General features: G+C 45.4%; 2 protein-coding genes across 10 annotated transcripts in view; one reads left to right on the forward strand and one right to left on the reverse strand.

The window, feature by feature from the left end:
- Window positions 1-27,418, forward strand: part of STARD3 (StAR related lipid transfer domain containing 3) — a 196,824-nt gene that overhangs the window by 164,274 nt on the left and 5,132 nt on the right. For all 5 annotated transcript variants that reach the window (XM_078766692.1, XM_068132796.2, XM_068132797.2 and 2 more), the window contains 9 exons: window positions 4,514-4,631; window positions 5,812-5,913; window positions 6,181-6,230; window positions 6,631-6,723; window positions 10,171-10,233; window positions 10,886-10,981; window positions 11,117-11,196; window positions 11,330-11,434; window positions 20,312-20,405. In XM_078766692.1, the coding sequence (XP_078622818.1) occupies window positions 4,514-4,631; window positions 5,812-5,913; window positions 6,181-6,230; window positions 6,631-6,723; window positions 10,171-10,233; window positions 10,886-10,981; window positions 11,117-11,196; window positions 11,330-11,434; window positions 20,312-20,405 (801 nt within the window). The remainder of the gene's footprint in view (window positions 1-4,513; window positions 4,632-5,811; window positions 5,914-6,180; window positions 6,231-6,630; window positions 6,724-10,170; window positions 10,234-10,885; window positions 10,982-11,116; window positions 11,197-11,329; window positions 11,435-20,311; window positions 20,406-27,418) is intronic.
- The window catches only part of LOC137437983 (thioredoxin domain-containing protein 6), a 108,408-nt gene that overhangs the window by 17,537 nt on the left and 63,453 nt on the right, over window positions 1-27,418 (reverse strand). The window lies entirely within an intron of this gene.

Below are 27,418 nucleotides of genomic sequence, written 5' to 3' on the forward strand. Positions count from 1 at the left end.
TCAGTAATAAAAGCACCTGTTCCTGGCCCTGACTTCATGGTGGGGAACATTTGGTGAAAGTGAATTCACCTCTGAATTCCACTTAACTGTAGCAGAAGCAAGTCCTTTTGGTATAACCAGGGTAGCCTGCAAGACCACCTTGCTGACATATGAGCATAGCTGTTTTGTTTCATTTCACTACCAAATGCATTACTGCAGTGTGTGGGGGGGTGAAAAACAGGAACAAAGTAAGAACTAGAACAGCAGTCGGTCGAGCGCACACCTTCACCAGGCTGAATAGTTTACATTTTGTATCCCACTGATAGGATATGGACCTGAACCAAAATCGAATCAGCTCCTTATTGTCACCAACCCAACTCATCCACCAAGTTTTGTCAATCTATCCACAACATCTTGAGATATCGTGCTATACAGAACCTTCAGAAAGTATTCACACTCCTTGACTTTTTTCACATTTTGTTGTGTTGCAGCCTGAATTTAAAATGGATAAAATTGCGATTTTTTTTTTGTCACTGATCGACACATAATACCCCATAATGTCAAAGTTGAAATTAATTTTTCACAATTTTTTTCAAAATAATAATGAAAAGCTGAAATGTCTTGAGTCAATAAGTATTCAACCCCTTTGCTATGACACTCCAAATTGAGCTCAGGTGCATACAATTTTCTTTGATCATCCTTGAGATGTCTCCATAACTTGATTGGTGTCCACCTGTGACCAATTCAATGAAATGGACATGATTTAGAAATTGACACACCTTTCAAGACAAGGTCCCACTGTTGAAAGTGCATGTCAGAGCAGAAACTGTCTCTAACAGTCTTCCATCTTTAGGAAATCTGGCATTAGGAAATCAACTGTCTCTAACATCAACTCATCCTAGGCATTCTTCAAAAGAAATTTGCTCTCTCTCATGCACAGATTTATCCCATATCGTCTTCAGTTGTCATACACTTACTCCCGTCCTGGTACACTGAATCTTCTAGTGAGGCAGATGCCCTGAAACAACTTGCCTTCGCCTCCTGGAAGGCAAATCCAATTGAAGGCAATCTCATTTCCTTTCACAAAGCTCGGAACAAGTGTTTGTCTACCTTCAGGAGAGCCAGGAAGCAATATCTCTTTACTCTCAAGACTGAACTCTCAAACCTGTCTCCCTCTTCCAAATCCTGGTGGTGTCTGGTCAAATCTGTTTCTGGTGTTTGTTCCCCTTCCATCCCATCCCTAATTTTAAACGGCTACACAGCTGACACCGCACATGAAAAATCTGAATACCTCCACTCTGTATTTGCCTCAAAATCTTGTGTCCCAAACCCATCCCTCTGTACACAACTTACCCAGTCGAACCCAGCTGCTCCTGGACGCTGTCCTTCTCTCCTGACAAGGTGGAGAAGTTTCTGTCAAACTTCGACTCTGATTCTGCAACTGGAACAGGGGGAATCAGCCCATGGGTCCCAAAATCCTACTCTGCTGCTCTATCTCACCCTCTCTCTGTTCTCTTCACCCCCTCTTTTGATCAAAGACATCTGCCAACTGCTGGGAAATCAACGAACATTACTGCTTTCTACAAAAAATGTGCAAAAACAGATCCTTGCAACAACAGACCAATCAGCCTGCTCCCAATAATCAGCAATGTCATGGAATCCATTATCGCTTCTGATATCAAATCCTTCCTCTTCTCCAATGGCTTGATCTTGGCTCATTCATTTGGATTCAGACCAGGTCATTCTACTCTGGACATGCTGCCTCTGCTGTCTCAAAATGGTACTCTGGTCGTCAACGCCAGATAGGAAATCAGAGCCGTCGCCATTGACATATCTCGTGCCTTTGATACTGTCTGGCCCCCCACCCTGCTCTCCAAACTTTCATCTTCTGATATCCGTGGAAATCTCCACACATGGCTCGCGTATTTCCCCTCCTGTCAAAGTCAACATGTGGCTCTGAATGTAATTCTTTCTTCTCCCCTTCCTGTTCAGGCTGGAGTTCCTGAAGGCAATGTTCTGGGCCCTAGGTTTTTTCTGGTCTTCATTAATGAACTCGCTGACTCTCTGGAAAATCATCTCTATATTTTTGCTGTTGACTCCACCCTCTGCCGCTCCATATCTCAACCCTCAGATCAGCAGGTATCAGCCTCTTCACTCTCTCCAGATCTGGATAAAATCACAAACTGGTCAAACATGGGAACATGTCTTTCAATCCTGACAAATCTCACATCCTCACAATGTTTCTCTAAAAAGACCGTCTGGAAAACCCTCCCATCTACTTTCTCAACAATCCTCTTGAAGAAGTTCTGTCACTTAAGCTTTTGGGTCTCACTATCTGCCATGATCTTTCCTGGGAAAAAACACATTTCCAAGCTGGACTCCAATGCCAGTCGCCGTCTGGGCATCCTCCATCGTGCAAAGCCCTTTCTTGGCACACCTGGGCTCCTCACCACATACAAAGCTTTCATCCGCAGCTTGATGGAGTACTGCTCTCCCCTCTGGGCTGGTGCTCCTGCCTCGCACCAAGCTCGGCTTCACAAATTGTAGAAACCAAAGCTTTCCGAATCATTGGTATCTCCCGTGGTTAAGCTGATTCTGAGGGCCTTTCACTCTCTCACTGTAGGCAGGTTGGCAGTTTGCCTTCTGCCGACTCCTCTCCGGCTTTGCACTCCCTGCTCTGTCTGTGCTCTGTCCCCCAAATGTTCCTGCAGGACGCACAAGATCTGTCAGCAACCCTCTTCTGGTGAAACTACCAAAATGAAGACTCTCTGCTTACCTTCACTCTTTCATTCCTTTTTTTCCCCCACCTCTGGAACAAACTCCCACACACTCTTCAATCCTACTCCTCCCTCTAAGTCTTCAAAACAGCTGTTCACCACCATCCATTCCATCCCCATTCAAAACCTTGATCTTTTCTAGCTCCGTTAATCCAACCTAAATCCACCTCCTTCTAATTCTGTTTCTTTCCTGAAAGTCTCGTTCTAGTGTCCATTTTGTTTATCCCGTGTACCCTGCCCCAGCCCTCTCCCTTCCACAGATCTCCCGATGCCCCTGGTCTCTACTGCTGTTGTATGTCCCTCTCTCCCCTCTTGTCTCCCTCTCCATTTATTATATGTTCTCTGTGTTAGCTCTTACATGAGCCTCGACTGAGTATACAAAAAAAGGCAAAAACATGGAACTACCCAGACTCTTCCTAGAGCTGGCCACCTCACCACATTGAGCAACTGGACAAGAAGCACCATGGTCAAGGAGGTGACCAAGAATTTAATGACCACCCTGAGATAACTAAAGAGTTCCTTGGCTGATATGGGAGAACCTGCCAGAAGGACAACCGTCTCTGTAGCACTTCACAAATCTAAGCTTTATGGGAGAGTTGCCAGATGGAAGCCACTCCTGAGAAAAAGGCACATGTCACACCTGGAGTTTGCAAAAAGGTACGTGAAAGAGTCTGAGAACATGAGGCAAAAGGATTCTGTGGTCTGATGAAACTAAAATTGAACTCTGGCCTGAATGCAAAGTGCTACGTCTGGTGGAAACCGAGCACTGCTCATCACCCATCTAACACCATTCTTATCGTGAAGCATAGTGGTGGTAGCATCATGCTATGAGGATGATTTTCAGTGGAAGGGGCTGGGAGACTTGTAAGGATAGAGGGAATAATGAATGGAGCCAACTACAGGCAAATCCTTGAGGAGAACCTGCTTCAGTGTGCAAAAGATCTTAGACTGCGGTGAAGATTTATATTCCAACAGGATAATGACACCAAGCATCCAGCAAAGCAACACTGGAATGGCTTCTGGTCAAGAAGGTGAAAGTCCTCGAGTGGCCCAGCCAAAGCCCAGACTTGAATCCCATTGAGAATCTGTTGAAAGACTTGAAGATTGCTGTTCACCGATGCTCCCCAACCAACTTGACAGAGCTTGAGCAAATCTGTAAGGAAAAATGGGAGAAATTCCCCAAATCCAGATGTGCAAAGCAGATACGGACATACTCCTGAAGGTGCTTCTATGAAGTATTGGCTCGGGGTTGAATAATTATATAAATTCGATATTTCTGTGCTTCATTTTTAATTATTTTGTAACAATTTCCCAAAAAAAATTCACCTTGACATTATGGGGTATTATGTGTAGATTAGTGATTTAAATTTAATTTCTTTTAAATTCAGGCTGTAACACAACCAAATGTGAAGAAGGCAAGGGGTGTGAATACTTTCTGAAGGCAGTGTAACTCGGTTTTGGCCCCATCTCTCAATTGTGAAGAATCGCTTTTAAAATTCTCGGATCCAGATCTAGATCTTCACCTCATCAGTTTGTGTGACAACCCAAAGTATCCACAAAGCTTTGTCTTTGAGATATTCAGCTCACAAAGACAAACAAACAATTGTGTGAATACATAGCCTCCTTCCTACATTGGTGGCGTAGATAATCATCAATCTTTTATTTCCTTTCCTGGTATGCTGCTTTAATCTTGCTGCGGTTGAAAGCTCTGCTGTGATTGGTGTCCTTAATTTTGTGGTCTCTTTGGTCTACTTTAGTTGCTGGAGCAAAGTGCCATGGGTTGTGTGCTGCCAATCATCTCCTTCGTGGTCGCCTGGTTGGAGACGTGGTTTTTGGACTTTAAGGTTCTTCCACGAGAGGACAGAGATGAAGCTCGTGAGTTAAGCTTGTTCTACTCTGTTCACCAACCCTTCTCTTTCCTCGCCAATGGTGTTGTCTGTCGTCACTGGGTTTTCTCACCTTTACCTCAAGTTTTTATCGCTTCCTCTTTTCTTTCATTGTTCCTCATGATGTTGGCCTACTGATCTAATAACAACTGAGAATGGCACTCAGTAGGGTGCATACCTCTGCCAGGCTGAACAGTAAATACGTTTTGGATCCCACTGATGGGCCAGATCTGGATTCGGACACCAAAATCTAATCTGCTTGTTCTTGTCACCTAACCAACTATTCCACCTAGTTTTGTCACAATCCGTTCATGATTTTTTGAAATATCATGCTATATATCGTTTTTGGCCCTATCATTCAATGGTGAAGAATCAATTGAGAAATTAAAAAAAATTCTCGTATCCGGATCCGTATTCCAATCTTCACCGAAAATGAATCGATTCGTCCTCTTCACACACCCAATAGGTCCACCAAGTTTCGTCCGAATCTGTCCAAAACTTTTTGGGATATCCTGCTATATATTGTTTTTGGCCCTATCTCTAATGGTGAAGACGTTAAAGAAAAAATTCTCGTATCCGGATCTGTATTCCAATCTTCACCGAAAATGAATTGATTAGTCCTCGTCACACACCCTATTTAGGTCCACCAAGTTTCGTCCGAATCTGTCCAAAACTTTTTGAGATATCCTGCTATATATTGTTTTTGGCCCTATCTCTAATGGTGAAGAAGTTAAAGAAAAAATTATAGTATCCGGATCTTCACCAAATTCGTCCAAATCCGTCCACAACTCTGCGATTTCCTGTTCACAGACAGATAGCCAAGGGTGAAAACATAACCTCCACCCACCTTTGGTGGTGGAGGTAACGATCTCAAGGTGTAAAGGTCATTGCTAAAGGGTTTTTGGTATTTGGTTCTCTGAATGGAAAATAGGATCCGATTTGTAGTGAAAAAAACTGATTCGGTGATGAAGAAAACCCATCTCCTGGAAATCTGGCAGCTTCAGATTTGGGATCCCTTTTGCATCTGTGTATTAAGTTGCGAGGGCCTTGTGCTCTGATTTTATGCAGAGCTCTACATTATGAGCAAGTGCTCTCACTGTCTTGGTTAACACTGTCCATCTTTTACTCCATAATCTTTTGGTCTAATTCACCTGTGTACCTATCTTCAGGTGCATCTGTGTCGAACATAAATTACGCCGATAGTGGGCCGCTTCTCCTACCAGGCGCACCTTCGGATGCTGCATTTTACTCGCCTCCCTCATCCATCACAGGTGAACACTTTGCCTCAGTATGTCCTTTCATTATTTTAGGCTCATAGAGGAGCTGCACTTATTCTGAAACGAGTGTACGGATGTTCACATACAGTGGAATTTAAAGTGAAGTCAGTGTAATGATAATTTAAGGGCTCAGACCAACTTTAATCCTTTAAGATACCATCACGTGATGTGGCTTTGTTTACAAGGAAACGTCATTACTTTTGTTCTCATCGAGCAATGCAAAACCATCCTTTCTGAAATCTTTACCTCTTCCTGTGCCAGGATCGAACGCAGATTCCGACAATGAAACTGAAAGAGACCTGAGCTCTCAGGTATCATTTCGTCCGAGTCATTTCCATCCTGCATGTTATTCTGTTTTTCAATTTGTTTCTTCTTCTTCTTCCACTTTTTCTTGTCTAGCCATTATCACGAGTGTGTAATTATGGCACAGCCATAATACATGGTACACAATATGTCGAAATATCTCCGAATTGATCTTTTACCCAATATATAAAAATCCCCATAAAGTCTACATTATCACCATAGATTTGCGTTTTGAGGTCCTACGTGCCTTTTCGAGAGTTAAATCGCTGCTGGTAAAGTTTTCAGTTTGTGTTGTGATCGAGTACATGGTAAGGATGTACACGTCTATCCTGCTTTTCCTTTTTGTTTATTGTGCATTTAGCGAGCACTCGTATTGGGTGATTTGGCCTTGTCAATCTTTCTCTCCAGGATAAAGAGTACATCAAACAAGGGAAGGTGTCCATGGAAGGCCTCAAGTATATATTGTCTACACAGGAGCACTGGATGCTGGAAAAGAGATCTGTAAGGCTATCACGAGGATGTCCGTGTACCCACACACACCTGATTTTACAAAAGCATACAGCAAGATTAACTTATTTTCGTCATATATACCAAGTCATTGAAGAATTATTAAATACGTGTTGCAGACATCCGGCACAGCGTTTGATACTCGGCATTTTTATTTGGGTTATGTAGTCCGTGCTTGAACCACCTTTGGAGGCCATTTTTCCACGCAGAGCAGGGGTTGGCCTTTTCCGGGCACCGTGGGCCCCCTTTTTGAAGCAATGTTTTATGGCCGGATGCCCTTCCTGCCGCCAACCCTGTTAGTCACGTCTTGCGACACACAGGGAATTACCAGTGAGCTTGTGCTCAATCTGCCGACCTCGGAAGGATGACGGGCTGAGTCAACCCCCCTGGTGTTAATTCAGCGATCGACCGGGATTCGATCCCAGGATCCTGGGATCCCAAGCCAGCGCCCTCACCGCTAAGCCAACACCAGGCTGAGGAAGCTGAGCAACACAGAAAGAGGAAGTGCAGGAGCTTGAACCTGAGAAAAAAAATTCAATCCGACTATAGAAATGCTAGGTCCCCAAGTCGGGTGTTGCATTGAAGAACATTGTCAATCTTTTCTGAGGGGATAACCATCTGGCTGTTTTTTTGTTGCTGGCACTTGGTAGTGGATGTTAAAGTTTTCACCGTGCCTTTTGATGAAGGGTAAGCCATTATATTTGGGTACCTTGGCAAAAATTTTAATTCTTTCCTTAACTTGACCCACAGAGAAGACCGACACCATCAGGTGACATTGTGCACAGAAACTTCACAATTATTTAATTCTGCTGTTACCTCCCAGCGACCCGAGAGTTAAAGGGACTGCTCTATTGCATCATTGTCGCCCTTATAGCTATTTTTATATACATGGTCAAGGCTCTTGGAAGAGCTATGAGACAGAACAGATCAGGACACAACATAGCAAAGGCAACAACAGGAGAAAGGAGAAAATGCCAAAAGCAGGGCAGAGGGAGAAAGTGTACGGAAACGGACAAACAAGGGATGCAGGTAACGATGAGGGTTAGAGGAGTACGCAAGGGGTGGACAAGATGGATACATCACATCAAAATTTTGGGAGGGGTGGTGGTGGTTTAACAGGTGTATATAAGATCATGGTTTTTGATGGGGGATGACTTGAGATGGTGGTGAACAGCAGTCTTGAAGACGAGACCTGGAGAGAAGAATGAGATTGGAGAGAGTATGGAATGTGGTTCCACAGGCAGGAAAAAAGAGGAATAAATGAGTGGAGCTGAGCAGTGGTTCTGGATTTAGGCAGTTTCACTAGGAGGAGGTTGCTGGTGGACTGCAAGTGTCCTGCAGATAGCTGGGAGGGACAAAGCACGAAGATGGCAGAGGGTACGAGATGATAAGCGAGGCGGAAGAAGACAAACACCACCGTCCTTTCGGCGATGGCGAAGTGATAGGGTCTATAGCCTCAGCTTCGTCGTGAGAGATTCCAATGATCTTGGAAGTCTTCGTTGGCACGGCATTGACCTGAGCAAGATGTGAGGCAGAGGAGCTAGCCCAGAGGGGCGAGCAGTACTCCATCAAGCTGTGGATGAAGGCCTTGTAGGTGGATAGGAGCTCAGGTGTGCCTAGGAAGGACTTTGCATGTCGGGAGGATGCTCAATCGGCATCTGGCTTTGCAGGCCAACTTTTAAATATGGCTTGCCCAAGAGAGGTCATTGTTGGAAGTGAGAACCAAGAGTTTGAGTGACCGAACCTTGTCAAGAGAGTTGTTGAGAAAGTCGATGGGAGGGTCCTTTTGGAGAGTGAGTTGAGAGAGAGTGGGGTTTTTCCAGGTTAATAAACGTATTTCTAGTGTTTGACCAATTTGTGATTTTGTCAAGGTCTGAGGAGAGGGAAGAGGCTGCTCCCTGTCTCAGAAGGATGAGCGATGTCACGGCAGAGAGTGGAGTCATCAGCAAAGAGATAAAGATGATTTTCCAGAGAGTCGGTGAGATCATGGATGAAGATTTGGAACAGGATGGAGCCTAGAACACTGCCTTGGAGTCCTCCAAGCTTGACATGCAAAGGGGTTGCATTGGGATCCACACATTGGCTATGAAATTGGAGGATGTCAGTAAGCTAAGAGTGGAGTTGGCTGAGGATTCCATGGGCAGACAGTTTGGAGAACAAATGTGGGATGCCCGACTATATCGAAAGCTTGAGATATGTCCAGAGAGACGGCCCTGATCTCATGACTGATATTGAGGGCCTCCATTCATTGTTGGGCGAGTCGAAGCACTGAATAGATAGTCCAAGGTAGAGTGACCAGGTCTGAATTCGCATTGATTTATCTGAGATGAGGTCTTTGGAGAAAAGGAATGGTTTTGTCGACGGTAATTATGGATTCCATGACCTTGCTGATTAATTGAAGAACCACCTTTCGAGGCCTTTTTTCCCCGCAGAGCAGGGGTTGGCCTTTTTCGGGCACCTTGGTCCCCTTTTTGAAGCAATGTTTCATGGCTGGATGCCCTTCCTGCCGCCAACCCTGCTGTTGGTGGTCGCCTCTTGCGACACACAGGGAATTACCAGTGAACTGGTACTCAATTTGCCGACCTCGGAAGGATGACAGGCTGAGTCAACCCCCGGCGTTAATTGAGCAATCAACCTGGATTCGAACCCAGGATCCTAGGATCCCAAGCCGCACCCTAACCGCTTAATTGGAAGTAAGCTAATTGGTCTGTAATTAAGGGGATACATTTTTGTACCTTTTTCGTGCAATGCTGTGTTGTTGGCTGATTTCCAAGCTGATGGAAGATTACCTGTGGTAAATGAGAGGGTGAAAAGGGCAGAAAGAGGAAGTGCAGGATCATCAAAGCAGGTCTTTAGGACACGTGAGGTGATGCCATCCGATCCGGTTGCAGAGTCAAAGTCGAGGGTTGCCAGAATCTTTTCCACCTTCTCAAGTGCAAAAGGCACTGAATCCAGGAGCAGTTGGGTGTGATTGAGAAAGGTGGGTACAGAAAGAGAGGGGTTAGGAACACAAGACTTTGAAGCAAATAGAACTGAGGCCTGAGGCCCTCTCATGAGCAGTCAGCTGTGTTGCCATTTTAAGTGAGGGAAGGGATGGAAGGGGGGGTGCATACACCAAAGACAGATTTGACAAGGTGCCACCAGGTTTTTGGAACAGGGAGACAAATTTGAAAGTTAATTCTTGAGATTGGACAGATGTTGCTTTTTGGCTTTCCTGAGAGTAGACACACACTTGTTGCAGGCTTTGTGGAATGATCTTCGGTTGCCTTTGGTTGGATTGCCTTCCAGGAGAAGAATCCAATTTGTTTTCACCTCATGATTCAGAGGACCATATACATACATAGATTTTATGGCAGGGTGGAGTTTCTCTGTCTTTGTCATGTGCTTCTTTACAATTCGCTTTGCATATTGTTTTTAAGACCTTGTTTGTTCTCTCTTAAGGATTCTGGTGATACTATTTACAGCACAACTGCATCTGGAAATCGCAAGGTTTTCATTCTCCGGGTGGGTAACCTCACTGCACCTGTTCTCATCCCACTGTTTACGTGAGCAATTACCTGTAAAGAAACACACAATGGAAGGACGTATAAGGACCAGAGTTGCTCAGCATCAGTGGATCAATAGTTTAGGAGTAGACGACCAGTTTCTTAGGAGGGGACAATAGGTTTGCTGTCTGTCTGTCCATCCCACTTGCGGGGTTTCCAGACTTTTTTCCCATACCATTTAACATATTCAACTGAAATTTGGTACATGGCTTTATTGTGATAACTTGCAGAACAAGTTTGAGTTTCAGGGAGTTTTGTCCCTTACCCATGGAGTTATGCCATTTTGGACTTGGAAAATATCGCATGTCAGGCACGGGTCAGTTTTCCAGACTTTTACCCCTTACGTTTCAACATATTGAACTGATACTCCAATTAGAAGAGCTCCCTCGACACTTGGTTGAGAAAATTAATTGTAGGGAAACGCATTTATCTCTCGATGTCCTTTCCTCGATGCATACCTTTTTTTGTGACACCTGATGCTTAAAACTTGAGATTTTACTCCCATCGAGATGACATTCCCCAGGTTTGAAATGCTCATGAATCATGCCTGTTGATCTCTTGCTGACTAAGCACACTTGAGTTAACCTGTTTCTCCATTTCCCTTCCCACAGAGTATTCTCGAATTTTCTGCTGACGATCTTTATGATGAAGTTATCCTCAAGATGGAGTCGTCCTCATTATGGAACAAAACGGTGTTGGCATGCGAAGTAGGAAAGCCAAGTTTTATAATTATTAAAAACTACATCTTCCTTGTTTTTGCATTGATATGTGTTGTTCCCTCGATGCACCACGCCATATTGATTGTAAATGGCTGTCACAGATTGCGTATGTGTATGTGACAGGTGTTGCAGAAGGTGGATGATCACACAATTATCACGTATGATGTAGCTGCGGGAAGTGCTGGAGGGCTGGTGGCACCTCGGTTAGGTTTTTTTGTTTTACCCTGAAGTGCATGTTTGTGATTTTTTAAAAATCTAAATGTGTAACCAATCAAACTGTTTCCTCAAGATTGGCGTGCTGTGTTTTTGTGTCCTTATTTTTATTTCCTCACCCAGGGACTTCATCACCGTGCGACGATTGGAACAGCGTGGAGAGCGGTTCCTCTCATCAGGAATGTCAACCACTCACCCAGCTCAACCACCAACAGAGAGACATGTTCGGTGAGATAATTTGAATTCTCATTTGAAATGTTACCAAAAGGTTGAATTAATAGTCAGGGTCCTTCGTGATCCTTCATGATGTCTCTGATTCCTTAGTATCTCTCCCGGGTTACTCCCTCCTCCGGTATGATCGACCTGAGCCTCGTCCTGGAGGTGGGGTTGCTTTCTTTATCAAAAACTCTCTTTCTCACTCGCCCTGCACTGCCCCCTCTCCACCTGCACTGCCCCCTCCCCAGAGGAATACCTCTGGCTACGGCTTCCCCTTTGCTCCCACCTCTTGTTAATATGTGTTGTACCGTCCAACAAACAGTGATGACTCCATCTACATCTCGCTGTCTGATAATATGGACCAACTTCTATATACTCATCCCAACTCTCTCTTCCTCATATGTGGTGGTGATTTCAATTGTCACCATGCCAGTTGGCTGGGTGTGGGTACCTCTCTCACCAGCCATGGCTCCTCAGCAAAGGACTTCTGCTACTTACTGGGACTGACACAATCTGTCAATTTCCCGACCCGGATCTCAGTCAACGGAGCATCTTCTCTTCTGGACTTGGTTATGACTAACTTCCCTGAAAATGTCTGCTGCTCTTCTTCTGCTCCAATCGGCTCATCTGATCATGTGCTTGTTAAAGTGGACATCTCTCTGACCATTCTCAGGGAGCCTCCTCAGCGGCGACGAGTCTGGCATTTCACTCAGGCCAACTGGCACGGTCTTCAAGCAGCCATCAATTATCTGGACTGGTCTCCCATCTCGACCACCTCTGACATCAACTCATCCTGGGAATTCTTCCAAAGTAAATTGCTCTCTCTCATGCACAGATTTATCCCCATCTCGTCTTCTGCTGTCATACCCTATCTCCCGTCCATGGTACACGGAATCTTGTGGTGAGGCTGTTGCCCAGAAACAACTTGCCTTCGTCTTCTGGAAAGCAAATCCAACGGAAGGAAATCTCGTTTCCTTTCACAAAGCCCGAACCAAGTGTGTGTCCACCCTCAGGAGAGCCAGGAAACAATATCTCTCCGTTCTCGAGACCGAACTATCCTATCTGTCTCCCTCTTCCAAATCCTGGTGGCGTCTGGTCAAATCTGTTTCTGGTGTTTGTTCCCCCTCCATCCCCTCCCTTACCTCAAACGACTACACAGCTGACTCCGCACGTGAAAAAGCTGAATGCCTCAACTCTGTGTTTGCCTCTAAATATTGTGTCCCAAACCCATCCCTCTCTGTACCCACCGTACCCAGTCGTACCCAGCTGCTCCTGGACTCTGTGTCCTTTCCTCCTGACAAGGTGGAAAAGTTTGTCAACCCTCGACTCTGATTCTGCAACTGGACCTGACAGCATCAGCCCACGGATCCTAAAATCCTGTTCTTCCACTCTTTCACTCCCTCTCTCTGTTCTCTTCACCCTCTCTTTTTCTCAAGGTCATCTGCCATCTGCTTGGAAATCAGCCAACATCACCGCTTTACACAAAAAAGGTGCAAAAACAGATCCGAGCAACTACAGACCAATCAGCCTTCTCCCAATTATCAGCAAAGTCATGGAATCCATCATTGCTTCGGATATGAAATCTTTCCTCTTCTCCAATGGCTTGATCTGTGATCATCAATTTGGTTTCAGACCAGGTCACTCTCCTCTGGACATGCTGCTTCTGCTGTCTCAACAATGGATGGAGGTCCTCAATGCCAAACAGGAAATTAGAGCTGTCTCCCTCGACATATCACGTGCCTTCGATACGGTCTGGCACCCCGCTCTGCTCACCACACTCTCCTCCTTTGGTATCCATGGAAATCTCCACGCATGGCTGGCGGACTTCCTCTCTAGTCGTAGTCAACGTGTGGCCCTGAATGGGTTTCTCTCATCTCCTCTTCCTGTTCAGGCTGGAGTTCCCCAAGGCAGTGTTCCTGGCCCTGTGCTTTTTCTGGTCTTCATCAATGATCTCTCTGACTCTCTTGAAAATCCCCTCTATCTCTTTGCTGATGACTCCACTCTCTGCCACTCCATTCCTCATCCCTCAGATCGGCAATCTGCAGCCTCCTCACTCTCTGTAGACCTGGACAAAATCACAGACTGGGCAAACAAGTGGAACATGTCTTTCAATCCTGACAAATCTCACACTCTTACGATGTCCCTCTGAAAAGACCAACTGGACAATCCTCCCATCCACTTTCTGAATAATCCTCTCCAAGAAGTTCCGTCACTCAAGCTTTTGGGTCTCACTGTCTGCCATGATCTTTCCTGGGAAAACTACATTTCAAATCTGGCCTCCAAAGCCAGTCGCCGACTGGGCATCCTCCGTCGTGCGAAGTCCTTCCTGGGCACACCTGAGCTCCTCACCACATACAAGGCTTTCATCTGCAGCTCAATGGAATACTGCTCTCCCCTCTGGGCTGGTGCTCCTGCCTCACACCTAGCTCGTCTTCACGCTGTTGAAACCAAAGCGTTCAGAATCATTGGAATCTCCCGTGATGAAGCTACCTTCGAGGGCCTTTCACTTACTCACCGCAGGCAGGTTGGTGGTCTTTCTGTCTTCTACCGACTCCTCTCCGGCCTTGCTCCTCCAGCTCTCTGGGCTCTGTCCCCCAAATATTCCTACAGGTCGCACAAGATCTGCCTGCAACCCTCTTATGGTTAAACTGCCAAAATCAAGACTCTCTGCTCACCTTCACTCCTTCATTCCTCTTTTCTCCCGCCTCTGGAACAAACTCCCTCACTCTCTTCAATCCCACTCCCCCCTCCAAGTCTTTAAAACAGCTGTTCACCACCATCCTTTATCTTCCCCCATCCAAAACCTTGATCTTTTCTACCCCTGCTAATTTCACCCCAAATCCACTTTTTTGAAATACCAACTTCTTTCCTGGAAGTCCTTGGTGTCCTTGTGTTTATACTTCTCCCACCCCCCACCCCTTCCCACGCCGCCTCCCCCCAAGCCCTCTCCCTCCCACACATTCCCGATGTCCCTGCTCTCAAATGTTGTGTTTATGTGCTTCCCCTTCTCTCCTCATCTTGTCTCCCGCTCCCCTTTTTATATACTTTGTTTGTTTGTCTGTTTGATTTGTTTGTGTGATAAATGTTAGCTCTTTCACGAGCCTCGATTATGTATACAAAAAAAGAAAAAGAAAAAAGGGGGTCCTTGATTGTATGGCCAGAAAAGAGGGGAGGTGGGATTAAAAAATGTATTTTTATATGTAGTTAAATTTAACATACCTAGAGCAAATTCTTTTCTTTTTTTTTCATTTAATTCGCTACATGCATGCTTACATATTATATACATATGTGCATGTACACTTGCATGCATGGATGCGCACACACATACATGGATGCACACACGTACATGCATAGATGCGCACACATCTTCTTTTTTCATTTCTGTTCCGCACACACCTGCATAGATGGGCCAACCCCTGTTCTGCAGGGGAAAATGGCCTCTAAAGGTCGGTTTTTTCTACACACCTGCATAGATGCACACACACAGTGGCGTAGTGTTTGGGGGGTGGGGGCAACAGCACCAGGCGCGAAGTGGATGGGGTGCCAAATGACACCCTCAAAGAAACGTCTTCATGTTCCATTTGATTAGTATTGCATATAAATAAATTATAATACAACGAACCTCGTGAGATCACGAGAAGCATCTTTCAGAACCACGTTTTACAGCTAAAACTCCATGCTACGTGTCAGTGTCAGGTTGATGTTTACAAACTCCTTTCCATCCGGATTCACTTTTTCCTAATTCCTCATTCTATCACCTCGCACAGTGAATAAATCTGTGTTGCTGCATAGATCTCTTATCTTGTATAATGAGGTTTAATAATTATGCACTCTAACATGGAGATCGCCACTTGGCCCAAGGGGTGGAGGGGAGTAACTGTTGGACGTTTGTTAAGTAATTACGTCGATCAAATTTAGACGCACTACATGATCAAAAGTATACAGACACCCATTCTAATTAGTGATTCGGCTGTTTCAACCACACCCATTGCTGACAGGTGTATATATAAGCAAGCACACAGCCATGCAATCTCCATAGACAAACATTAGCAGTAGAATAGGTCATACTGAAGAGCTCAGTGACTTTCAACATGCACCCTCATAGGATGCCACCTTTCCAACAAGTTTCAGTTAGTCAAATTTCTGCCATGCAAGAGCTGCGGCAGTCAACTGTAAGTGCTGTTATTGTGAGGTGGAAACATCAAGGAGCAACAACAGCTCAGCCACGAAGTGGTAGGCCACACAAGCTCACAGAACGGGACCGCCGAGTGCTGAAGCGTGTAGCGTGTAAAAATCGTCTGTCCGCGGTTGCAACACTCACTACCGAGTTCCAAACTGTCCCTGGAAGCAACCTCAGCCCAACAACTGTTCGTCGGGAGCTTCATGAAATGGGTTTCCATGGCCGAGCAGCCACACACAAGTCTAAGATCACCATGCGCAATGCCAAGCGTCGACTGGAGTGGTGTAAAGCTCGCTGCCATTGGACTCTGGAGCTGTGGAAATGCGTTCTCTGGAGTGATGAATCGCGCTTCACCATCTGGCAGTTCGACGGACGAAGCTTGGTTTGGCGGATGCCAGGAGAAAGTTACCTACCCGAATACATAGTGCCAACTGTAAAGTTTGGTGTCGGAGGAATAATGGTCTGGGGCTGTTTTTCATGGTTCGGGCTAGGCTCCTTAGTTCCAGTGAAGTTCCTGACTGTTCCAGTGAAGGGAAATCTGAACGCTGCAGCATACAATGACATTTTAGACGATTGTGTCCTTCCAACTTTGTGGCAACAATTGGGGAAGGCCCTTTTCCTGTTTCAGCACGACAATGCCCCCGTGCACAAAGAGAGGTCCATACAGAAATGGTTTGTCGAGATCGGTGTGGATGAACTTTACTGGCCTGCACAGAGTCCTGACCTTAACCCCATCAAACACTTTTGGGATGAATTGGAACGCCGACTGCGAGCCAGGCCTAATCGCCCAACATTAGTGCCCGACCTCACTAATGCTCTTCTGGCTGAATGGAAGCAAATCTCCGAAGCAATGTTCCAACATCTAGTGGAAAGACTTCCCAGAAGAGTGGAGGCTGTTGTAGCAGCAAAGGGGGGACCAACTCCATATTAATGCCCATGATTTTGGAATGAGATGTTCGGGTGTCCACATACTTTTGGTCATGGAGTGTTTCTTGCGGTGTTGTGTACCAATCAGCGAGGCCAGGATCCCGTGTCAAGTGAGTTTTTTTTTTAACTTTCTTGTCTTCCTCTGCTGCTCTGTCTCATCAGCTCTTGTCTCGGCTATAGAACCACACCATGCTGCATGCATGTTTGATGTAGCATACCTGCCTGCTCTACTTCTTCAGCATTAGTTTACCTTTGACCAAGCCCAGGTCTGCTTGGACCAGGGTGGGGATTATACATTTGTCTTATTATTGCCTAATGGTACGAATATTATTATTGTTCTTAATATTATTAGTATTAATAAATGCTTTGTTACAATGTTGTCATTGTTTTTCTTATTTATTTTGTAATCGGAATAACATGCCATGGAAAGACTTATTATATGGTACCATGTTGGTGCTCATGAAATACCATGAAAGGTGCTCCATGCACCTTAACATGGCCCGTATTTAGAAACATTGGAATTCTTCCGGATTCTTTGTAGTTTACCCTAATCATCTCAAGAGATAATATCTAAATCTATTCTCATTTTGAACAGATTCCAGGGCTCTGCTGCTAAGCCCGCTGGGGAAGCTTAAGTTCTTTCATATGGCCCCCTCAATATAAATTTCTGACTGTCAGTGCCTGTAGGGGGCGATATTTTTGGCCTTCGCCCCGAGCGCCACAAATCATAGCTGCGCCACTGCGCGCGCACACGCACACACACACACACACACACACACACACGCACACGCACACATGTACATACATACATGCATATAGAGTCGTCATTATGGACCAAAACGGTGTTGGCATGCGAAGTAGGAAAGCCAGGTTTTATAATTGTTAAAAACTACATCGTCTTTGTTTTTTCATTGACATGTGTTGCTCCCTGAAATGCACCACAACATGTTATTTGTAAATGGCCACACACACACACACACACGCACATGCATACACGTACATGCATGCATGCATATATGCACACGTACAAACATATTAGTGTATATACATTTGTATGCTCCTCCCGTATCTGTCGCCCTTCATTCCATGCGTCAGGGTTCCTGTTGTTGTACAATAATGTTACCATTGAACCCTCTACATTGACACACACACACACACACACACACACACACACACACACACACACACACAGTCATGGCCAAAATTATTGGCACCCTTGCACTTTTTTCAAATAACTCACAATTTTCTCTGAAGATAAGTTGAATTCTTTATTTCACTGTTAATATTACAGAACCGTTGTTTTTTATTCAGAACTTAATATATCCTTTTAAATCAAAAAATAAAAAGAAATGGCATTGACAAAATAATTGACACCCTCGACTTAATATTTGGGAGCACATTTTGTAGCACATAATATTCGGTAGCTTAATATTTGGTAGCACAGCCTTTGGATAAAATAACTGCAGCCAAGCGCTTCCTTTAGCCATGAATGAGCTTCCTCCACCTCTACTGGTGGTTTGGCCTACTCTTCTTGTGCAAACTGCTCTAGTTCTCCCAGATTTGAAGGGTGCCTTCTCCCAACTGCTGTTTTCAGATCTCCCCACAGGTGTTCAATGGGATTTAGATCTGGACTCATTGCTGGCCACTTCAGAACAGTCCAGCGTTTTGTCTTGAACCATTCCTGGGTGCTTTTTGAAGTGTGTTTGGGGTCATTGTCCTGCTGCAAGACCCATGACCTTCGACAGAGACCCAGCTTTCTGCATTTTGCACTCCAAAATGCCTTGGTAAAATCCTGATTTCATGATGCCATGCACAGATTCAAGTTACTCAGTGCCAAAGGCAGCACAGCAACCTCAAAACATCACTGAACCTCCTCCATGTTTGACTGTAGGGAAGGTGTTCTTTTCTTTGAAGGCTTCATTTTGTTTTCTGTAAACATAGAGATGATGTGCTTCACCAAAAAGCTCCAATGTGGTCTCATCTGTCCACAGGACATTCTCCCTGAGAGATTTTGGCTTGTTCAGGTATGTTTTGGAAAACTCCTGTCAGGCTTTCTTAGCAGTGGGGTCCTCCTGGGTCTCCTACCATAGAATCCCCTTTAATTGAGTTAGTGACAGATGGTGCGAGTTGAAATTGTCGTACCTTGTGTCTTAAGGTCAGCTTGAATCTGTTTGGCAGTTGATCAAGGTGCTTTATCCACCATTTGAACAATCCTTCGCTGCAATCTTTGATCAAGTTTTCTCTTGCGGCCACGTCCAGGGAGGTTGGCTTCAGTGCCATGGGCCTTAAACTTCCTGATACCATTGTGTACGGTGGACACAGGAGCATCAGGGTCTCTGGAGATGGACTTGTAGCCTTGAGATTGTCCATGCTTGGCTACAATCTTGTGTCTGACCTCCTCAGACAATTCTCTGGTTTTCTTTCTTTTCTCCATGCTCATTGTGGTACACAGTCACACAAAACAGCAGAATGACTCCTTTTCTCTTCTCAAACTGGTTGAATGAGTGATTTTTATATTGCATGCACCTGCAACTGACCATAGGTGAGTTAAATTCCAAAGTAAAGGAGAATCACATGCTTGAAATCTAATTATTTCTAACAACTTCTAAAAGGTGCCAATAATATTGTCTGGGACATTTTAGGATTTCTGTTTGGCATAAGTGAAGATTTAGTAATTTTTTCAGCTTTTTTGTTTTGTTCCACTGCAAACCAAATATATATATATATATATATATATATATATATATATATATATATATATATATATATATATATATATATATAGATATAATATATATACTGTATAATATGTGTGTGTGTGGATACCAAAGGATTTTTTTATTTCAACAATTTTCTCAAAGAAATGGTGCATTATTTGAAAAAAGTGCAAGGGTGCCAATATTTTTGGCCATGACTGTACATATACATCCATACACTGCTTCTTAAATCCCCGAAAGATTGGCTTTTAAAAACAGGAGTTTTTATGATTAAAGGACATTCGTTTTTGTTCCAATGAAATCAATTATTAGCTTTCCAACGGTACCATTTTTATTATTCTATGACAGCAGGAACCCTTTGGAATAAAGTGTAATGGGCACAGAGTCCGCCACAAATGATCACCGGCCCCAATTTGGCTGCGTCAGATTTTAATCTCTTCCTCAAACTCGAGGATAACCTTCGTTGAGAACCTTTTTCTTTCAACGATGATGTGAAGTGCTGGTTAAGTCGGTAAGACGCATAGTTCTATAGTGACATCACAATACTGCAGAAATCTTTTGTTGTTGTTTGTATAGCCCCAGAGAGTTCTCTCGAACAAGCCCGTGGCATGTAGACAGCTGACAGATCTCCCAGGAGCGACCCAGAGATCCCCACATCCAGGATGGTGTACCAGTGTACCACCGCCTTCACAAAATCGGGGCCCGACAGTTAGAGAAAAGGGAAAGGGCCGGCCCATGGGGACCAATCGGCACTAACGCCGTGACTGCACTGCCCTGACAGATCCAGGCAACAGGCAAGAATGGGGACGATTTGGCCCATTATTTTTTTGGGGGGATACAACCACCACGAAGAGGCATCCCCTTGACCGTAGTTGTGATTACGTTGAGAAATAAATATGCACTATGGTAGAATAAAGACTCATGTAAATATTTGTCTTTGTTTCATTTGAATATCATTACCTGTTTTGGAGAAAGAATAAGAGGCATTACTTTTCAACACGGATATGTACTTACTTGTATTCGTGTGTGTGTACATATGTACATACATGCGACTTATCACCTTAGGGGAGAAAATGGTGTGGGAGGGTTTGTGATCGACAGAATTGGTCACTCTTCCTGCCGTTCAGCGTTCACCTGGATACTCAACACAGACCTCAAGGTACCTTCTTTTTCTTCTCATTCTCAATCTGACCTCATTCTCAATCAATCCCACACTGACTTTGCATGCTCTTGTTTGAATTATATTGCAGTGACATTGAGCAGTCGTGACCTCAAAATGATCCTCCCAGAATAATTTCTCACTTTCAAAACACATTTGGTTGTCAAAGCTTTTTCATGCCTCAGGGACATAAAAACCGTAGATACTGATCATTAGCATCATCTTTGTCAACATCAGGTACCATACTCTTTAGGGGGAAGCATTGGAGCTGCCAAAAAACTATTGGCAGGGGTGGGCCAGGGGTGGGGGGGGGGGGGGGAGGTAGGGGTTAGGGGAGATAGGGGTTTGGGCTTGTATTTTCAGATGGGCCGTCATGTTTACTGCCCCTGTATGAGAAACACCAGGGTGACAGTTTATAGCTGTGTCAGGATTCAAACCCAGGCTTGATGGCTTAGAGCGAGTGTGCGACTTCCGTTTTCCGGTCCGGTCGTGAGAGGACGCTGGCGTCGTTTGCTCGCCGCTTCTCTGACTGGACCATTGTCCGTGTCTTGCTTTCCTGGTGGTCGTGGCGGATTTATGGCCATTGAGTCTTCCTCTGCGCGGTCCCGGCTCTGCTCTGCTGCTCCGGGCTTCACCTGCTCGGCTCCATCGCTGTTTCCTCGGGCCCACTCCCGTTGGTTGTGTCGGTTGTTTCGCTTCCTCACCCTTGGCCGCGTGCTCGCTTTGCCTTCGCTCCTGCTGGCATGGCTCTGCGGTACTCTGCCGCAAGGCTTCTCCTGCTTAAAACCCGCTCCACCCCATCATGCATCTCTGCAATCAGATCGAATGGACTCCTGCGTCGACCCAGGTACATTCACCGTGGCTCCGGTCGTAAGTTTGTTTATTTACAATCAGGTCACTCCATCCCCATCCTCTGGTCGGCTCAGCGCACTCCCACTCATCGTCCCAACACACCTGGTCACAACAACGCACAAAATCGCACCTCCTGTCTGCGAACCCTGGCCAAATCACCTGGATTCATACCCGCCGTACAAAACAACATCAAGCTCACCCTGTTCAATACCCGGTCCCTCAACAACAAATGCCTCATCCTGAACGACTACATCCTGGAAAATAAACTGGACTTTCTCTGTCTCACTGAGACCTGGCAACAACCACTGGACTACTACACGCTCAACCTCACCACACCCAATGGATATTCTTACATCAATAAACCACGCTCGGAGGGCCGAGGTGGTGGAATTGCCGTTATTCACCGACAAGACATCAAGACCAACCTCATCTCCATCTCATCTGCTCCATCATTTGAACACCTGGCTTTTAAACTCTCTGGTCACACACAGTCAGTCATGGCTGTTGTCTACCGCCCTCCCAAACCACACCCATCATTCCTGTCTGACTTCTCCTACTTTCTGACCCAGCTATGTTCCCTCTCCCCCTCAATCCTCCTCCTTGGTGATTTCAATATCCACATGGACTCCACTGACTCCACGCTAACCACTGACTTCACTGATTTACTCACCTGCTTTAACCTCACTCAACATGTCAACTTTCCTACCCATAACCGTGGTCACATTTTGGACCTTGTCTGCTCTACTGGACTAATTTTGCACCATCTCTCTGGCTCCGACCTCACTCTCTCTGACCACCTAGCCATCACTCTGACCATCAACATCCCCACCCCAGCACCAAGGCATTATCGCACTATCAACTTCCGTAAGCTAAACGCTTTTTCACCTGCCTCATTCTCATCGACCCTCTCTGAAAAAATGTCCACTTCTCCCTTCGTTGACCTCCACACCCCTTCTGACCTCACTGACTACTACAACCACACTCTCTCTTCCTGCCTTGACCAAATTGCGCCTATAAAAACCAAAACAGTTTCTTTCACCCATTCTGCTCCCTGGTTTACCCCTGAGCTCCGCCTAATGAAAACTCGTGCTCGCCAACTTGAAAGACTCCGCAATAAAACAGGTCTCACAGTTCACTCCCAGGCCTACAAGGACCACATACAACACTATAAAGATGCCCTCTCCCGCGCCCGCTCCGCCTACTACTCTCAAATTATCCACTCTGGCTCCGGAAACCCAAAAGCACTCTTCTCTACAATAAACAAACTCCTCAGCCCCCTGAACACCACCACCCAGTCATTCACAATAGACAACTGCATCTCCTTCCTTTCATTCTTCCAACGCAAAATTGAAAACATCTACAACAGCTTGACCACCGCCGCACCCGCTCCCCCTCAAACCACCTGCCCCCCCTTATCCTGCCATCCCCTGTCTCAATTCTCCCCAGTCTCCCCTACTGACCTCTCTGAACTCCTCATCGGAATGAAAACTGCCACCTGCACTCTTGACCCCATCCCCTCCAGCTTTGTCAAGGCCTCCCTTCCTGCTCTTTCTCCACTTATCATTGCAACAATAAACTCCTCCCTGTCTACAGGCATCGTCCCACCATCCCTCAAAATTGCTGCTGTTACCCCCATTCTGAAAAAACCTGGACTAAACCCTGACACCCTAAATAACTTCAGACCCATCTCCAACCTACCCTTTCTGTCAAAGGTTTTGGAACGCGCTGTAGCCACTCAACTCAAGCATCACCTCTCTGCCAATAACCTGTATGAAACATTCCAATCCGGATTCCGGTCCAACCACAGTACTGAAACTGCTCTCCTCAAAATCACCAACGACCTTCTCCTCTCCTCTGATGCTGGCAACCTCAACATTCTCATCCTCCTCGACCTCAGCGCTGCCTTTGACACCATCGATCACACCATCCTCCTCACCCGACTTGAAACCACCTTTAACATTACCGGCACTGCCCTCTCTTGGATTAAATCATACCTCTCTGACAGACGTCAGTTCATCTCCATCAATAACTGCAAATCCCCCACTGCTCCCCTCCCCCAAGGTGTCCCCCAAGGTTCAGTTCTTGGCCCCCTCCTCTTTATCCTTTACCTGTCCCCCCTCGGTCACTTAATCCGCCGTCATGGTCTCCAATTCCACTGCTTCGCCGATGACATCCAGCTTTTCATCTCCACCAAGTCCATCTCCACCGCCACCCACTCTATCCTGACAAACTGCATCACTGAAATAAAATCCTGGCTTCAAATCAACTTCCTCAAACTTAACTGTGATAAATCTGAAATAATCATCATTGGCCCAAAAACGCTCACCAAGTCCACCCATAACTTTGCCCTCAACATCGACGGTTTCCCAGTGTCCACCTCCCCTCACATCCGGAATCTTGGCATCATCTTTGACCAAACCCTCTCCTTCGACAAATACACTAAACAGATCACAAAGACAGCCTTCTTCCACCTGAAAAACATCGCCCGTCTCCGTCCATCCCTCTCCTCTGTGGCTGCAGAAACCCTCATCCACGCCTTCATCACTTCCCGTCTGGACTACTGCAATAGCCTCCTTTATGGTTCACCCTCAACAATCACCAATAAACTCCAATACATTCAGAACTCCGCTGCCCGTCTACTCACCCATTCCCGGACCCGTGACCACATCACCCCCGTCCTTTACAAGCTTCACTGGCTCCCCATCTCCCAGAGAATCCAGTACAAAATCCTCCTCTTGACCTACAAAGCCCTCCATAACCTGGCCCCATCCTACCTGGCTGACCTCCTCTCCAGACACACTCCCACCCGCAACCTCCGCTCTGCTGGTACCAACCTCCTGACCCCCCCCATCCGGACCAAATTTAGATCCTGGGGGGACAGGGCCTTCTCCATCGCTGCTCCCACCCTCTGGAACTCGCTACCTCACACCATCAGAGACTCCTCCTCACTCACCACATTCAAAACATCACTCAAGACCCACCTGTTCAACACTGCATTCAACATTTAACCCACAGCATCTAACCCCTGACTATCTCCTCTCCTTCTCCCTCCTTTGTGCTTTGAATATTTCCCTATTGATTCTTCTTTTTTTGCAATTGTCTTTATGTTTTGCTATGCGTTATGTTTTGCACTCTGTCAAAGCGTCTTTGGGCTTCCTGAAAAGCGCTATATAAAATAAATGCATTATTATTATTATTATTACCTCGTGGTGTGGCAATTCATTGCTTTGTAGCCACTGAAAACGTTTTCAATTCTCTCTTGAACTCGTAGTTCACTTGTCTTTTTGCTTTACCAATTCGAATCCTCCAATTGATGTTGCCGTCCTATCTCCGGGGATGTCCCCATGGAGAACCGAGCCATGGTATCACCATGGAATCTTGTAGAGTACTCGGCCAAGTGGATTAAGTACTCAAGCAAGCACTCAAACAAAACGGTCCATCCATCGCTTAGGTGAAAATGGAGAAGGAGCAATCTTCTTTTCATGTTTTATGGCATTTTCAGAGCCACGAGGCTCTATATACGCTACTTATCCAGACATAACAGAGATGAACGAATGACCCTTTATGTAATCCATAATACTGTATGAATTTCCCACTCTCTTAAAAAAATCTCAGAACCGTCTTGCAGACTTGGGAATGCTTCTGGTTCAAATGGCCCAAAATGGTCGGGAGATCCAATACGCAAATCCCCGCCTATTTAATACGTTGAAATAGGTGCAATCTGAGTCCGTCATATCGAGGGAATTTTAAAAACAGATGGTTCAAATCGTCAGGGTTTCCTCCAAGTATTGCAGGTCCCAGTAGAGTAACACCCTATCCTGTGGAGGTATGAATTAAGACGACAGAGCAGGAGCGATGACGGCCTTCCTTAAATAAATATGCTTCTTCTCCTAATTATAAGAATCGGTAGTTTCTTTAAATTTTCAGATTTCACAGGTTATTTAGTCCACCAGCTCCGATCCTCATATCAGAAGACAGATTTCAATTATGTGTTTTAATTAGTCCATGAGAGGCCATCATGGAAAAACGCATCGTATCTCTGCCTATAAAAGGCAATTCTCTTTCTCATTCTCATTCTTTGAACCCTGGTGTTGGGCTAGCGGCTAGGGTGCCAGCTTAGGATCTTAGGATCCTGGGTTCGAATCCCGGTCGATCGCTGAATTAACGCCAGGGGGGTTGACTCAGCCTGTCATCCTTCCGAGGTCGGCAAATTGAGTACCAGTTCACTGGTAATTCCCTGTTTGTCGTAAAAAGGCGACAAACAGGGTTGGCGGCAGGAAGGGCATCCGGCCGTAAAACATTGCTTCAAAAAGGGGACCCAAAAAAAAAAACAACAACAACCACGGTCCCCGAAAAAGGCCAACCCCCGCTTGCGGGGAAAAATGGCCTCTAAAGGTGTTTTTTTTTTTTTTTTCTCATTCTTTTTGTATGTATTCTATGTACGGCTACATGTTTTAAGTTACAAACTCCAAACACGGGGTGCAAATACAACTTTGAGTGCAGGGTGGTTATATGCGAGATTATTTTAAATAACGCTTGTTATATTGCAGCACGGGAAACACGGATGAAGTGTTTGCGGATGAAGGAGGAATGAAAATCTTTCTGGCGTAAAATTCATTAGATTCTCATTAATCACGTGTTCCCCATGCAGAAATATAACAAGTGTTATTAAAAATTAAGTGTTCCCCATGCAGCATATACAGTGCATTCAGAAAGTATTCAGACCCCTTCACTTTTTTCACATTTAAGATGTTGCAGCCTTATGCTGAAACCGTTTAAATTCATTTTTTCCCTCATCAATCTACACTAAATACCCCATAATGACAAAGAGAAAACAGAATTTTAGAAAGTTTTTCAAATTTATTGAAAAGAAAAAACTGAAATATCACATTGACATAAGTATTCAGACCCTTTGTTGTGACACTTGAAATTTAGCTCAGGTGCCTCCCATTTCTCTTGATCATTGAGATGTTTCTACACCTTGATTGGAGTCCACCTGTAGTAAATTCAATTGATTAGACATGATTTGGAAAGGCACACACCTGTCTATATAAGGTCTCACAGCTGACAATGCATATCAGAGCAAAAACCAAGCCATGAGGTCGAAGGAACTGCTTGCAGAGCTCAGAGACAGGATTGTGGCGAGGCACAGATCTGGGGAAGCCGACAAAAACATTTCTGCTGCATTGAAGGTTCCCAAGAGCACAGTGGCCTCCATAATTCTTAAATGGAAGAAGTTTGGAACAACCAGGACTCTTCCCAGAGCTGGCCGCCTGGCCAAACTGAGCAATCGGGGGAGAAGGGCCTTGGTAAGAGAGGTGACCAAGAACCCGATGGTCACTCTGGCTGAGCTCCAGAGATCCTGTGTGGAGATGGGAGAAACTTCCAGAAGGACAACCATCACTGCAACACTCCACCGATCTGGGCTTTATGGCAGAGTGGCCAGACGGAAGCCAAACAGTTCCATCTTGGTTTCATCAGGCCACAGAATCTTGTTTCTCACAGTCTGAGAGTCCTTTAGGTGCTTTTTTGCAAACTCCAAGCAGGCTTTCATGTGTCTTTCACTGAGGAGAGGCTTCCGTGACATGCAGCAATATAACAAGCGTTATTTAAAATCACGTGTTCTCCATGCAGCATATAACAAGCGTTATTTAAAATCACGTGTTCTCCATGCAACATATGAATGAATGAATGAATGAATGAAATCATTTTAAGGCCATTTTTCCCCGCTAGAGCGGGGGTTAGCCTTGCGGGCCCCATGACAATCATGGTTCCCTGTTTGAGGCAATGTTTTTATGGCCGGATGCCCTTCCTGACGCCAACCCTTGGTCGCCTCTTCGATGCGCAGGGATACGGTGCACCTATTCTAAGCCGGGGTACACACCGTGATCATTCATCCCAGCAAGCTGGTACTCAATTTGCCGACCTCGGAAGGATGACAGGCTGAGTCAACCCCCCTGGCGTTAATTCAGCGATCGACCGGGATTCGAACCCAGGATCCTAGGATCCCAAGCCGGCACCCTGACCGCTAAGCTAACGCCAGACTTATAACAAGCAGCATATAACAAGCGTTATTTAAAATCACGTGTTCTCCATGCAGCATATCACAAGCGTTATTTAAAATCGCGTGTTCTCCATGCAGCAATATAACAAGCGTTATT

This window comes from Myxine glutinosa, chromosome 12 (genome assembly GCF_964187855.1).
Source record: "Myxine glutinosa chromosome 12, kmMyxGlut1.1, whole genome shotgun sequence".
NCBI lineage: Eukaryota > Metazoa > Chordata > Myxini > Myxiniformes > Myxinidae > Myxine > Myxine glutinosa.